The sequence below is a fragment of the Balaenoptera ricei genome, chromosome 16 (assembly GCF_028023285.1).
Source record: "Balaenoptera ricei isolate mBalRic1 chromosome 16, mBalRic1.hap2, whole genome shotgun sequence".
Classification (NCBI taxonomy): domain Eukaryota; kingdom Metazoa; phylum Chordata; class Mammalia; order Artiodactyla; family Balaenopteridae; genus Balaenoptera; species Balaenoptera ricei.
In genome coordinates, this window is record NC_082654.1 from 7,768,902 (window position 1) to 7,782,381 (window position 13,480).

At 48.4% G+C, this 13,480-nt stretch overlaps 2 protein-coding genes across 8 annotated transcripts in view; one reads left to right on the plus strand and one right to left on the minus strand.

Moving 5' to 3' along the window:
* Positions 1–13,480, minus strand: part of LHPP (phospholysine phosphohistidine inorganic pyrophosphate phosphatase) — a 155,747-nt gene that overhangs the window by 104,343 nt on the left and 37,924 nt on the right. For all 7 annotated transcript variants that reach the window (XM_059899523.1, XM_059899528.1, XM_059899527.1 and 4 more), the window contains exon 6: positions 2,289–2,380. In XM_059899523.1, coding sequence (XP_059755506.1) covers positions 2,289–2,380 — 92 coding nt within the window. The remainder of the gene's footprint in view (positions 1–2,288; positions 2,381–13,480) is intronic.
* Positions 3,322–4,313, plus strand: LOC132350791 (mRNA-decapping enzyme 1B-like). Its single transcript, XM_059900290.1, has 2 exons — positions 3,322–3,645; positions 4,124–4,313. Exons 1-2 carry the CDS (start codon positions 3,324–3,326, stop codon positions 4,132–4,134), a joined length of 333 nt encoding a protein of 110 aa, XP_059756273.1. The 5' UTR covers positions 3,322–3,323; the 3' UTR covers positions 4,135–4,313.

Consider the following 13,480-nt stretch of genomic DNA (forward strand, 5'->3'; position numbering starts at 1 on the left):
ATTTCAAGTGCTCCCCAGCCATCTGCGGCTCGTGGCTTCTGCATTAGACAGTGAGGCTCTAGAGATCGGCCAGGGGCAGAGAGGTCCTCTGCCTGCTTTGACGGCACGGAGCCCAGCCTCCTGTCCCGCCATGCGGCCTCCCCCTCGGGTGGCTCCATCACCACCTAACCTGCACTGAGGCTCTTCTCCCTCCGCCCTGCCTGCTAACAAAGGCAGATTTACAACCTCACAACAAACAAATCAAAAGGTCTGAAACCTTAAATACCTCCAAGAAAAGACACGCTAAGCCCCAGCCTCTCCACGCAGAGCCAGGTGGGGCTGCACCTGGAAGCAACAGACATCACCAACAGCACCGGCACCACCTCCCCGTTGCTGATGGCTCCCTGCGCACCACGTGCTAAACAGTACTTACCTATAGCATTTCCTCAGGAATTTAAAATTATGAAGAACGGTCATGGGGAGATGCCACAAAACATTGTTCAAGAAAAGGGCAGGTTGCGAAATAATATAATACCGTTTTTATAAAGAGAAAAAACCAAAATATTATCCATGTATTACCTACACAGAGAAGGCCGTCTGGAATGATCTGGCCAACTGTTGATGGGGTTTGTCCCTCTGGGAGACGGGGTGATGGGGGACTCAGAAAAGTGCCAACCCCGGAGGTGTAAGGTAGGACACAGCCGCCTGCACGCCCACCTGCCCATTCGAGGGCTTCCCGACTGGGTGTGCGGACCTTCCTCAGTGACCCAGCGACCTAGTGGCACGCTTGGGGCCTGGGGCAGGGGCAGTACCTTCTCAGTGTATAGGGGCATGGCTTAGGCTGGGCCAGAAAGACCCCAACTGTGGCTACATTTAATCGAGACAGACATGTTTTTCTCCCTAAGAAACCAGAAGCAGCAGCCCGGTGCAAAAAACTACATGGCTCTCGCTCTTCACCTCCTTCTGAGCCTCAGCTCCGTGCTCTCAGTGAGGAGGTGCCACTCCTGCGCTCATGGGTCAAAGGTGCTCACCGAGCTGGGCTGGCTACTGATGGGGCGGCACCAGGGGCGGGCGGCACCGCGCAGCAGGGCATCAACCAAAGGGCGCCAAGTCCCACTGTTCAGCAGCTTCGGGGGAAGCGGGCACTGGGGACCTCGGGTTTCCAGGCTGGCCTCTGGGGGAGAATGCTGATGAGGTTTCCAGTGGGGTCCCCCTCACTCCCTTAGGCCGGAGAGAGCCGAGGAAGCCCAGGAAGCCCTCATTTGAGGACCTGGGGAAGAAAGGAGGTGTGCTGGGGGCTTCAAGGTGGCCTCTGGCACCCTGGGAGGTCCAAGAGGGGGCTGGAAGGGACTTTCTGGCCCTGGACCTTAGGGGTACTGAGACTTCCTCACTCACCTTGTGTCCACCTACGTGACCCAAACCCAAAGGCCGCGTGTGTCTCTCACACAGGAACGGGCCTCGGAGTGAGGGTCAGGCCCTCTAATCTATTCCTCTGATCCCGTCTAAGCAGACCACCCAGGACTGATGTAATCCATCCCTCCCCCAACATCCAAATACCCCAGGGTAACCATGTTTTAACTAAGTCTCTCCAGCATACACAAAATGGTACTTTCTCTGAATGGCCACAATCAAAACCATCTAGAATGAGCCAAGACAACACTGTGATGTCTGAGATACTCTAAAAGGCTAAGCAAGCCAGGCCCAGACACCGCAGGGCACATCCACACGCCCCCGACAGGTGCCCGTCAGCAACCTGCCCGAGGCTAGGCTGACTTCTGACCCAGCAAAGAAAACACTCTGGAGACAGAGGTTCAACTCCAAAGTGTCCCTGACTCACCCCTGACCACGGACCTGTCATCTCTAGGTGAGAGATGGATATGGTGGAGGAAAAGGAAGGAGAAGGTGACCAGAGGAGCTGGGCGCCCAGGAGCCGTCCCCTCCAAGCACAGTGAGACATCAGCCACGCTGAGGAGAGGAGTGCGGCCCAAGTTCAACCCGGCTCTCTGTGGGCAGCGGGCTCAACGGCTGGCCAGAGCCTTCCATTTGCTGTCTCCACACTACACCCTATTCAAATCTCAGTTTTGAAACTCAGACCTTTTTTATCTACCACTCTCTGCTATAAGAAGGCATCCAGGCCCGTCCTTAGGGGACAGTTACAAAAAAGTCATTGGATGCCCACCTACTGCTCTTCCATTTGGGAAAAAGTAACCCCCTTTATTTTGGAGAAGAAAACAAACGAAAACCTGGTCACCCCAGGAATCCACGAGGCAGGCAGGCAGATGGCGGGCAGGCTGGCGCGGGGCACTCACCTGAACTTCCCGGTCCGCACCTGCAGCGCTCTCATCCCACACCGCTGGGCACCGCTGACGTCACCCACGATGTCGTCTCCGATCATGATGGCCTGTCGTGCAGTGAGTGAAAGGCACTCAGAAGTGATGTCAAGACAGTTTTCCTCCTGTGCTCCCTCATCTTTTTTGACATAATAAACCTCTTGACTTGATGCTTAAAACCACCACCATACAAAGTAAACGAGGTAATATCGTCATCATATTGATTAAAAGTCAACGCACTTGAATATATCTCCCACTGCCCAGCATGGGCTGCGGCTCTGAATGATGCATATTTGGGCAATTTAAAATCAATCAGCGGGGGCTTCCCTGGTGGCGCAGTGGTTGAGAATCTGCCTGCCAATGCAGGGGACACGGGTTCGAGCCCTGGTCTGGGAAGATCCCACATGCTGCGGAGCAGCTGGGCCCGTGAGCCACAATTACTGAGCCTGCGCGTCTGGAGCCTGTGCTCTGCAACAAGAGAGGCCGCGATAATGAGAGGCCCGCGCACCGCGATGAAGAGTGGCCCCCACTTGCCGCAACTAGAGAAAGTCCTCACACAGAAACGAAGACCCAACACAGCCATAAATAAATAAATAAATAAAAATTAAAATAGTTTGGTTTAAATTAAAAAAAAAAAAAAATCAATCATTGGGTATCAAAGTGATATAGTGCCACAAGGGCACACGAGGAGGCCGACGCTATCTCACCTCTAGTCGAACACAGGCTGAATTTTACCTTCAGCTAAATACTCTGTAACCAGGTTATTTTGCCAACCATTGGTTCTGTGAAAACTAAGTAAATTTCTGGCAAATCTTTGTAGCCCAAGTTTAGGTTTTGCTTTCCATGCTGAATTGACTACCTATAAAAAGCAACAACAAAAAAAAAACAGAAAGAAAAAAGAGCAAACAAAAATACACACTCTAACACACACACACACACACACACACACACACACGAGATGCTCACAGCCTGGATATCATTTCAAAAAGCAGCCCCTGGCGGGCCGGCGGGAAGATGGCGGCGGCGGCGGCGGCGGGCTACCCAGCTGGGAAGGGGCGCGACATTAGCCTGGCGGCCCTGCAGCGCCACGACCCCTACATCAGCCGCATCGTGGACGTGGCCAGCCAGGTGGCCCTGTACACCTTTGGCCACCGGGCCAACGAGTGGGAAAAGACTGATGTGGAAGGAACCTTATTTGTTTACACAAGGTCTGCTTCTCCGAAACACGGCTTCACCATCATGAACAGGCTGAGCATGGAGAATAGGACAGAGCCCATCACGAAAGACCTGGATTTCCAGCTCCAGGACCCCTTCCTTCTCTACAGAAATGCCAGATGTGAGTCTGAACGCGTGTTTGAGACTGTGTGTGACTGTTGTGTTTAGCGTCAGTGACTGTAGGGGCCAGCACGGGTGGCCTGGGAGACACGCCTCGGCGCGGGATAGCTTCTTCCTCGGGAGAGTTTACACGGAAACTGTGTGAATGTGATGGCGTGAGCATTTAAACCTCGTCCTCTGCAGCTGGACCGCTTTGTGCTGTGAGCCTGAGCGGGGCTTGTGGGAGGCGAGTCCTTGGCCAGGAGACCGCAGAGGGTGCCTCGGTGGTGCTGCAGGACCTAGACTAGCCATTCAGCTCGTGTGTCGCTTCGGCTGAGCATCCGATGAGATGCTTGAGGGAGAGGGCCTGTCTTCCAGAAGCACCATCTTTTGAATACGTAGTAAATGAAAACCAAAGTCCAAAGAGTTTTGGTCCTTAAGAATTTCATAACACTTGGTAAAGTTGAAGTTCTGTTGGGTAACTAAATGGTCCTTGTCAGGTTTGAAATGAGGTAGCAGTCGCCTGCCCAGAATTCTGTCCCCATTTCACTCTTGCATCCCATCTGACCACTCGTGCTGACTGTTGGGCGGCCCACAGAAAAGCGGATGAGAGCGTTAGGAACGGCAGGAGCATCTCCACACAGAACACAAGCGCACACTACAGCTGCTTAAACGTGTGTGCACGTGCTCCGTGCTGGCTTTCCAAAAGACCTCGCAGTTAAGAAATGGTTACCGTACATTTTCCACCCCATTCTTTGAGCTCAAGATACAAGAATTTGCCTTCTGTGTACTACTCAGTGTTATCTTAACAATGTAATACAAGTAATATATAATGTTTCAACCCCATTGAATTGTTCTGAAGTAAATATAGCATCATTTTAATGCTATATTTACTTATATTCACATGTAACTAAGTTGTCGTGATAGGTGGTCATCCTATTTAGAAAATACAGTTAAACTTTTACAAGAAAAAAATTATAAGAAAGCTATTAAAACTATATAACATGACTTTCTAATGGCAGGTCCTATGAAATGAAAAATTTAGTAATACAGAGAAATATTTTGTTTACTATTCCTATTTCTTTGCCGGAAGGTGTAGTTTAATCAATTGTAGCTTATAGTTGTTTGAATTTTTTTGTGTGCTTGTTATGTCAGGTTATATTTTTTTTTTTGAGATTATTAGAGTCTATGTCAGATTAATATGTAATCAAATCCTAATAAACAAAATAACTACAAAATTAAATATAAAATGAATGAATATTAGTGGCTTATAAAAAAAAAAAAAAAAAAAAGCAGCCCCTCCCACTTGAAGCAACTAGAAAACCAGACAAACCAAATGCAATAACAGTTTTCAAGACACTGGGCATCAGGCAATGAAGGAGGATTCCTGAGACATAGGAAACAAATGACATGGATCCTACAAATGCCCCAGCTTACTGCCTTCAGAGTTTCCAGACTGTGAGCAAAGGGAGGAGGAACTAGGTAGAGCCCAGACTCCCTGAATTGAGGAGACAGACCTAAGAGCTGGGAGGCTAAGGCAGGGTATCCCGAGAAGAGAGGGCTACCCAGAGAAATGCGGAGATCTACAGACGGTCCCCCTGAATGATGCAGTGTTGGGTAGACTGCTAATGAGCACAGGCAAGTGAGGAAACCACCCAAGGCCAGGGAAAGAATCACACCAAAAATTAAAACAGTGCCGGGACCTCACACAGGGTTGGGTTTAGTGTCTGTTCCCACCAGCCAGACTGGAAAATCTCATCATTCACAGGGCACTGGGTAGCATTCTCAGAAGCTTCTTGCCTCAGCAGTGAGGAATAATTAGCCCTAGACTAAACCCTGCTCTGGTGCTGCCTCCCAAACCTTCAAAGCAAGATCCGGAAGGATCAAATTGTTTCCAAGTGATTTAACGGCATCCCAGAACAAAGCACAAAAATATTTATCGGCATATAAAAATATCTAGCACTCACAAAAGGTAAAATGCACAATGTCTGGCATCCAATTAAAAAAAATAATCAGACATGCAAAGATGACAAATATCACACACAGTGAAGAGGAAAATCAACCAAAACAGACCTGGAACTGACACAGATGTGAGAATTAGCAGGCAAGGGCATTAAATCAGTTACTGTAACTGTATTCCACATGTTCCCAAAGTTAAGTAGAGAGACATGGAAGGTGAAAGAAAAGATCCAAATCAAGCTTCTAGAGATGAAAACTACAATGTCTGGACTGGAAAAAAAAAAAAAAACAAAACACTGGATGAGATTAAATCCAGATTAGACAATGCAGAAAAAAGATTTATGAACTTGAAGACACAGCAATAGCAACTATCCAAAATGAAACACAGGGAGAAAAAATAATTTTTAAAAGATGAACAGAGAAACGGTGAGCTATGACAAAACTTCAAACAGCCTGGTGTAACTGGAGTCCCTGGAAGCAAGATGAGAGAGGGGGAGACAGAAACAATGTTTGAAGAAATAATGGCTGAAAAATTTCCAAATTCAACAGAAATGATAAATCCACAGCTCCGAGATCCCAATCAATACCAAGCACAAGAAACATGAAGAAAACTATATCAAGGCACAACATAATCAAATTGCTCAAAGTCAGTGACAAGGAGAAAATCTTAAAAACAACTGGAGGAAAAAAAAAAGACATGTACAGAGAGAAACAAAGATAAGACATCAGATTTCTTGTTGAAAACATGCAAATGCGAAAACAGTGGAACACCACCTTTGTGGAGCACCATCTTTAAAGTACTGAAAAGGGGGGAAATGCTTACCTAGGATTCTATATGCAGCAAAATTATCTTTCAGAGCAAAGGTGAAATAAAGACATTTCCAGATATCTGAAGCTAAAAGACTTCATCACCAACAGATCCACACACAAGAAATGTAAAAGGAAGTTCTTTAGGCAAAAGGAAAATGGTACTTAAATAGAAATACGGATCTACACAAAATGGAATGGACAGCACCAGAAAGGGTACCCGTGGGCACAGGGTGACCTTTCTGCCCGCTTCCCTCTGTTCTTCTACTGGCCAACTCCTAACAGTCTTTCTGGACTCAGCTCAGGTGACCACCACCTTTCAACCCCCGGCTGGGTTTGGGGGCTCCCCAAAACATTCTGTGATTACCCCCTTGCATTGCACACATCTCCTGTGTTATAATGGTCCCTTCATTTATCTCTCTCCTCCAAAAATGTGTGAGTTCCTTGAGGGCAGGCTCTGTGCTGATCCTGGAGCTCAGCTGATGACCAACATGAGTTTGTTGAGTGAATCAGTGCTCTGAAATAAGGCATGGCTGTGCATGTCTGGAGATGCTTAGGAGGTCGAGCCAATAGAACTGCTCAGTGGTTACCAACCAAAAGAGCGGGGGCGGGTGGCATAGTCTGCATCCGTGTTGCCGAAACTTTAGCCACCAGTGGGTGCCCATTCGACATATCAACCTGTATTAATATTACTGTTTAAATTGATTCATAATCTTTACATAAGTAAATGTGCTCTTTTTAAGAAAAAAGGAGCAGCCTCCCTGACTCAACTGCCACACTGATTAAAAGCTTCCAAATATTTTCAGGAAACGATCCTGCTAGCGGAAGAAAAGTCTAATGCCTCAGACACCAAATGCATTCCAGATATGCTCCCGAGTCCGATCAGAAATGTCCTTGGTGGGAGGTCAGACAGGCCTGACAAACCGGGCTCCCGTAGCAGGGTGAGCGTCCTGATGTTGACGGGATAGAAGCTTTGAAACTGACAGTTTTTCCACAACTTTCCTCTGGAATTCAGATGCTAGGTAGGGCTAACCAATGAATAAATACATAAACTGAAACCAAGAAAACTAAAAATGGTGACCGTGGACTTCCCGGGTAGCACAGTGGTTAAGAATCTGCCTGCCAATGCAGGGGACACGGGTTCGATCCCTGGTCCGGGAATATCCCACATGCCACAGAGCAACTAAGCCTGTGTGCCACAACTAGTGAGCCTGTGCTCTACTGCCCGCATGCCCCAACTACTGAAGCCCACACGCCTAGAGCCCGTGCTCCACAACAAGAGAAGCCACCGCAATAAGAAGCCCACGCGCAGCAACGAAGACCCCATGCAGCCAAAAATGAATGAATGAATGAATTTTTTTTTAAAAAAGTGATGACCGTAAAGCATTTGCAAACCAGGGGACTCTTACACATTGATTTGGGCTCTGCCTGTGAGGAGAGGAGTCCAGATGGAATTTGCCTTCCAGCTCGGAGTGGGAGGGGTGGGGGGCAGTGAATCCAGAGGCAGGCCCTATGCGACCAGCAGAATGGACAGACTGAGCTCAAGTCGCAGACGGGGCCAGAGCAACTGGGCCTGAATCCCAGCTCTGCTATTTGCTAGCCCTGTGATCTTGTGATCCACTTCAGTCTGTAAAATGGGTACAATTGGTGTGGTGTTTAAACAAAATCACGTAAGTTAAGCATCAAGGACAGTGCCTGGACGTAATAAGTTATCTATATATGTTTAAAAGGAAAAAATATTAGGAAATGTTCTGTTGAGGAAACTCCTAATCTAACCCTATTGGAGACAGTCCACAGTCTTTACGATGGGGCTCCAGTGCCTCAGCTCCTTTATACCAGGTCCTCTATAGGCCAGGCAGTGGGGACACAGTGAGTCAGAAACACAGTCTCCACCCTTGTGAAGCTCCCAGTGGAAGGCAGAAGACGGATGTTCATGAGGTAACTTCACAAACACAGAGCCAGGACCTGTGATAAAGCACAGGGAGGAAAAGTGCAGGAGGCTGTCAGGCCTAACCTTGTGGGGCTGGTGGTAGTCAGGGAAGCCTTCCTGGAGGAGGTGAGGTTTTGAGCTTGGATCTGAAGAGCAAGAGGGGTCAACCAGGTTAGGGGGTATAGGGGAAGGGGTGAGAGACTTCCCCGAAGAAGACACCACATGTGTGCTAATCTTCTACCAGGGCAGGCTACACAATGAATTCCCAAAAGCACAGCCATTAAGCCTGAAGCACATGTCCTCGGAAACATCTCCCAAACAGGACTTCAAATAACGAGGAATCATGAGGAGCTTGTAGACAAGGACAAAGACTGAGCTGGTGCGGCCCCAGATGCCAGGGAGGTAGTTTCAGGTAAACACGAGGCTTTTCTAACAATCAGCATGGGCTGCCTCAGAAGTACCAGGCCCCTGTCACTTAATCATATTCCAGCAGAGGCCAGAGAGGCCTCCGTCAGAGAAGCTACTGGGGGACACTGGCCCCCGGGGGAGCTTGAGCAGGTGGCTGATGACCACCAGGGCTGAGAATTCTGCCAACTGCTGGGAGCCACCGCCCCTGAGAGACATACGAGGTACCTGAAATAAACTGCACTTCGTCCCAGTGAATATTCTAAACTTCATACTTCTCACTAATTTCCTCTGGTCTTTCCTCCACCTAAACCCATGTTTCCCAATGTGTGTTATGCATACTGGTGATATGCTATTTGATTTTAGGTAGAACAGGACATACATTTTTTTTTTTAACATCTTTATCGGAGTATAATTACTTTACAATGTTGTGTTAGTTTCTGCTGCATAACCAAGTGAATCAGCTATATATATACATATATCCCCATATCCCCTCCCTCTTGCATCTCCCTCCCACCCTCCCTATCCCTCCCGTCTAGGTGGTCACAAAGCACCCAGCTGATCTCCCCGTGCGATATAGCTGCTTCTCACTAGCTATCTATTTTACATTTGGTAGTGTATATAAGGACATACATTTTTAATGTAATCGTTTGTATTTATTTTTAGAGTAATCTATTTATGGTGAGTGATTCTGGTCTTCCATTTATAGTAGGGATCGAAAGCTCCTTTTAAAATACATTTAAGTTTATAAAATGAATCAATTTAAAGAAACATTAAGTAAATAATAGTGCCAGGGGCAAGTACCCAGATATGGTAAACTTGGAATTTTTTTTCCTAGAATGAGTGATGCTGGGGAAAACACTGCCAAATCCAAATGGGTTTAATTTTTGTGTCTACAAGCTCCCATGCAGCTGTGTGGAAATCATCAATCACCCAAGAAGAAAGAGCCAGTGGCGACGCGTGTTCCTTGAAGTGGGACCCGCCATGAGACCGCTGCACACACACGTGAGTCTAAGGGTATCTGCAAAGCCAGGGTCACCTGGGCAACCACACAGCTCACCTGGGAGGAGAGAGCTGGGGCAGGTGGGCACCTGGCTTAGGCAGCCGGGCCGGCCACAAGCCCCAGTATGAGATTCTACTTTGCCCTTCTCAAAGAGTTGTCCTGACACTGTGAGGTCAGCCTCTAAACATCCACAGCATTTCCAGCTTAGGACCCTGTCCATTGCTGCCAGGGGTTCCAGGGGCCACCTTGCTAGAAGGTTCCTTGGAAATGAAACGGTCTTCCTATTATTAAATGTCATGCCTGGCATCTTCCATGCTCTGGGGAAAATAAAATTTTGTGCATGCACACTTGTGCATGAAGCAGAAATTCCTCCCCCCTCTCAGAACAGAGACTCCTGGGTCTGCCTGGGCGAGGACATTTTTTGGTGTGGCCCATGGAAGTGGAACCAGAGAAATCTGGGCCATTGGAGGAAGAACACCAGGAGCAGCGGCTATGGTTCTGCATGATAAGCCACTGGCCAAGCCCAGGCAGAGCCCAGAGCCGTGTGTGAGGGCAGGGGCAGGATGCGGGGACCCAGTGGGTGTGCGGCCGCCCGGCGCAGTGAGGCCTGTCTGGGCCAGCTTGTGGGCTCTGCATACCAAAACGCGTTCCAGCCCCTGGGGATTTCACAGATTTACTATCAGTGAAGGGCAATAATCACGCAAGGAGGAGCAATTATTGCCAAATCATTTAGGATTTAAAAAATCACTGGCAAGAAGATAGAGGTCAAGAGGTGCGCTGTCAGGGGAAATAAAAAAACCCTACCTGTCAGGTCTGGGTTGCACTTCCTTTCTGACTGCAAAATGGTTCAGGGAAGCTGGAGATGCACACCAAGAGGTCAGACTCCCACAGAACAGAGATCCAAGAGCCAGAGGCGGCACCAGAGCCCTTTAGGCAGGTTTTCTGGTTTGGGTTCAAAATGCAGATTCATTCATCCTTCTTAAATATTCATCTGCCCGCCATGGTCTCCTCTTCACCATCCTAGGTGCCAGGGGCAGAACCCATTCCAACAGGTGGCGACGTCTGGAACACAACTTCCAATGCCAAAGAGCTTTCCCAAGAAACCCCAGGTTTCACGAAATTTCTGATTATTCCCAGGCTCTGCCAGGAGGAGCACTTCTGCCCCCATGGGGCAACGAACTGCAGGGCTGGTGGTGAAGAAGCAGTGGGCTTGGCCTGCACTTCAGCCCCGAGGGACAGACACCCCCACGTGGAGAGGCCTCGAGATGACACCTAGCACTGGGAAGAGCCCTAGACCCTCACCCTGCAGGCTCAGAGCAACCGGGCCCCCTCCGACACCCAGAGGTGGCTCGTCACTAAGGAATTTCCCCCACCGTCTGACACATTCGTAAGGAATAATACCAGCACAGCAAAACTCAAGGAAACCATTTTATAAAAAGTAAGAAACCATGTTATTGGTGAGGATGTTGGAAAATGAGCACTTGCATATACAGCTGGTAAGGAAGCTGAATTGATACCGTGTTTCTGAAATAGAAATGAACACTGTGCATCGTGGCCTGACAACTATACCTCTAGGATTTCTAAGAAAATAATTTAAAATATACAGAAGGACATATACATACAAGGGTGTTCACTAGGGCTAATGTACAAGAGGGAAATCGGAAGTAATCTAAACGTCCAACAACAGGGGACTGGGGAAGCACATTATGGTAGCAAGGGGATGGAAGGTAGCCTCTTGCTAAAGAACATTACGGTAGTCCCTATGACAGAATGCTCTGTAGCCACAAAAATTACTTTGTGGAGGTGCTTGAATTCGCACAAAGGAAATTGTTCCCAATATTAAGCCGGGGGGGGGGGGGGGGAGGAGGGGAATGGGAATCGGGTTTCAAATAGCAGATATGGGATTATCCAATTTTGTGTTAAAAATGTATATATACAGGGACTCCCCTGGTGATCCAGTGGATAAGACTCCGAGCTCCCAATGTAGGGGGCTCGCGTTTGGTCCCTGGTCAGGGAACTAGATCCCACATGCCACAACAAAGAGCCCACATGCCATAACTAAAAAGATCCTGCATGCCGCAACTAAAGACCCCGCACGCAGAAACGAAGATCCCGCGTGCAGCGACTAAGACCCAACACAGCCAAATAAATAAATAATTTTCTTTTTAAATGTACATATACAGGAATTCCCTGGCAGTCCAGTGGTTAGGACTTGGCGCTTTCACTGCTGGGCCTGGGTTCGATCCCTGGTCAGGGAACTAAGATCCCGCAAGTCGCACAGTGCAGCCAAAAAAAAAAAGTATATATAGACACCAAAAAATTGGAAGGGTTAAGCATGATTTGTGTTATTGCAGGTTAGTGGAAGGATGAACACTTTTTTCCCTTGTACTTTCTGAACTTTATTCATCCCCTTAACACACATGAGTTACTTCACAATCAGATTAAAAACTTGTGTTTTGAGGAGAAGAAAATAAAATCCACTAAAAAGGCTTTAGGGGCGGAAATATCTTAGGGAAAACTAAGACATGAGGTTCTAAAGCTCCCTTATGACCGAGACGGGGCACAAGGCAACCCCAGTGCTGGCATTTCCTGGAAACCCCCGCCCGTGGCTGGATGAGCCACCCCTCTGGCCCTCTCTCTCCCGGGGCTCACACCGTCCCAGCAAGTGGTCCCTGAGCTGACACCCAAAGACCATGCACACCGCTTGTGGGGAAGATGGGCCGGGGGAGGGCCCAGCCCACGAAGGGGAGAAGATGGGCCTTCCACGCACGGACCTGAGGGGGAGGAGGTCCCCACGCAGACGTTCACTCCCCACCCACAAGGCCTCCCCACCAAGGGTACACACTGTCCCCATAACCCCGTAGCTAGAATTACTGCCCTGAGAACCAGGGAGCAAAATGATGGGGCAAAGTCCATGTTTTATGCCCGGTCCTCTTTGGATAAACCCACAAACCTCGCCCCCTTTTTTGATAGGCTGTCCTGAGAGTCCTCACCTTCACCACCCAAGATCTTGCTTAACTTTACTTTCTATATTCTGCCAACAAGACAGATTTTAATGTTTTTCACAACAGAAAATGATATTGCACTGCTAAATATGCCTTTTCAAACCTAAGCATTCTGCTGTGTTGCTGGCCCCTCCTGGAGAACTGGGGAGCAGCAGAGACCTGGAGGGGGCTGGGTCCCGGCCTCACTCCACAGCGGCAGAGTAATCCTGGCTTCAACAGTAGACTTTCCTGTGACTACTCCTCAGTGCCCTGGTTCTCAACTGGGGGCGATTTTGCTCCCCTGGGACATTTGGCAACGTCTGGGGACATCTGTGGTTTCACAACTGGGGGAGGAGGGCAGTACCCCCCACCACAAATAATGATCTGACCCCAAAATGTCAGTAGTGCCGAGGCTGAGAAATCCTTAACCTTAACCTTAAGATGGGAATGAAAGTACCTACGACAGCGGGTTGGAGTAAGGATTTCACGAAGTAAATGGGTACGTGACAGATCCTGGGTGTGCCCAGCACAAGTGCTCAAAGTATTCAAGGTCCTTCCTCTCCAAGCCTCGGGTTCCTCATCTGTGAAATGGGCACCCCCAGCTTCCAGGATGCCTGCACACTGGCTTCTGGTGCTGACTAAGCACTCTGGTCTGAACAGACCCAATTTCCACCAAACCTGCACAATTTGCAACTGATGGAATTTCTTACGATTATGGAAAACTGCCAAAACCTTCACATGATTTGGGATTTAGTATGAAGCTATAAAA

Bases quoted from the DNA above. Each gene is read 5' to 3' on its own strand.
- LOC132350791 (XM_059900290.1), top strand. From the start codon at position 3,324: ATGGCGGCGGCGGCGGCGGCGGGCTACCCAGCTGGGAAGGGGCGCGAC.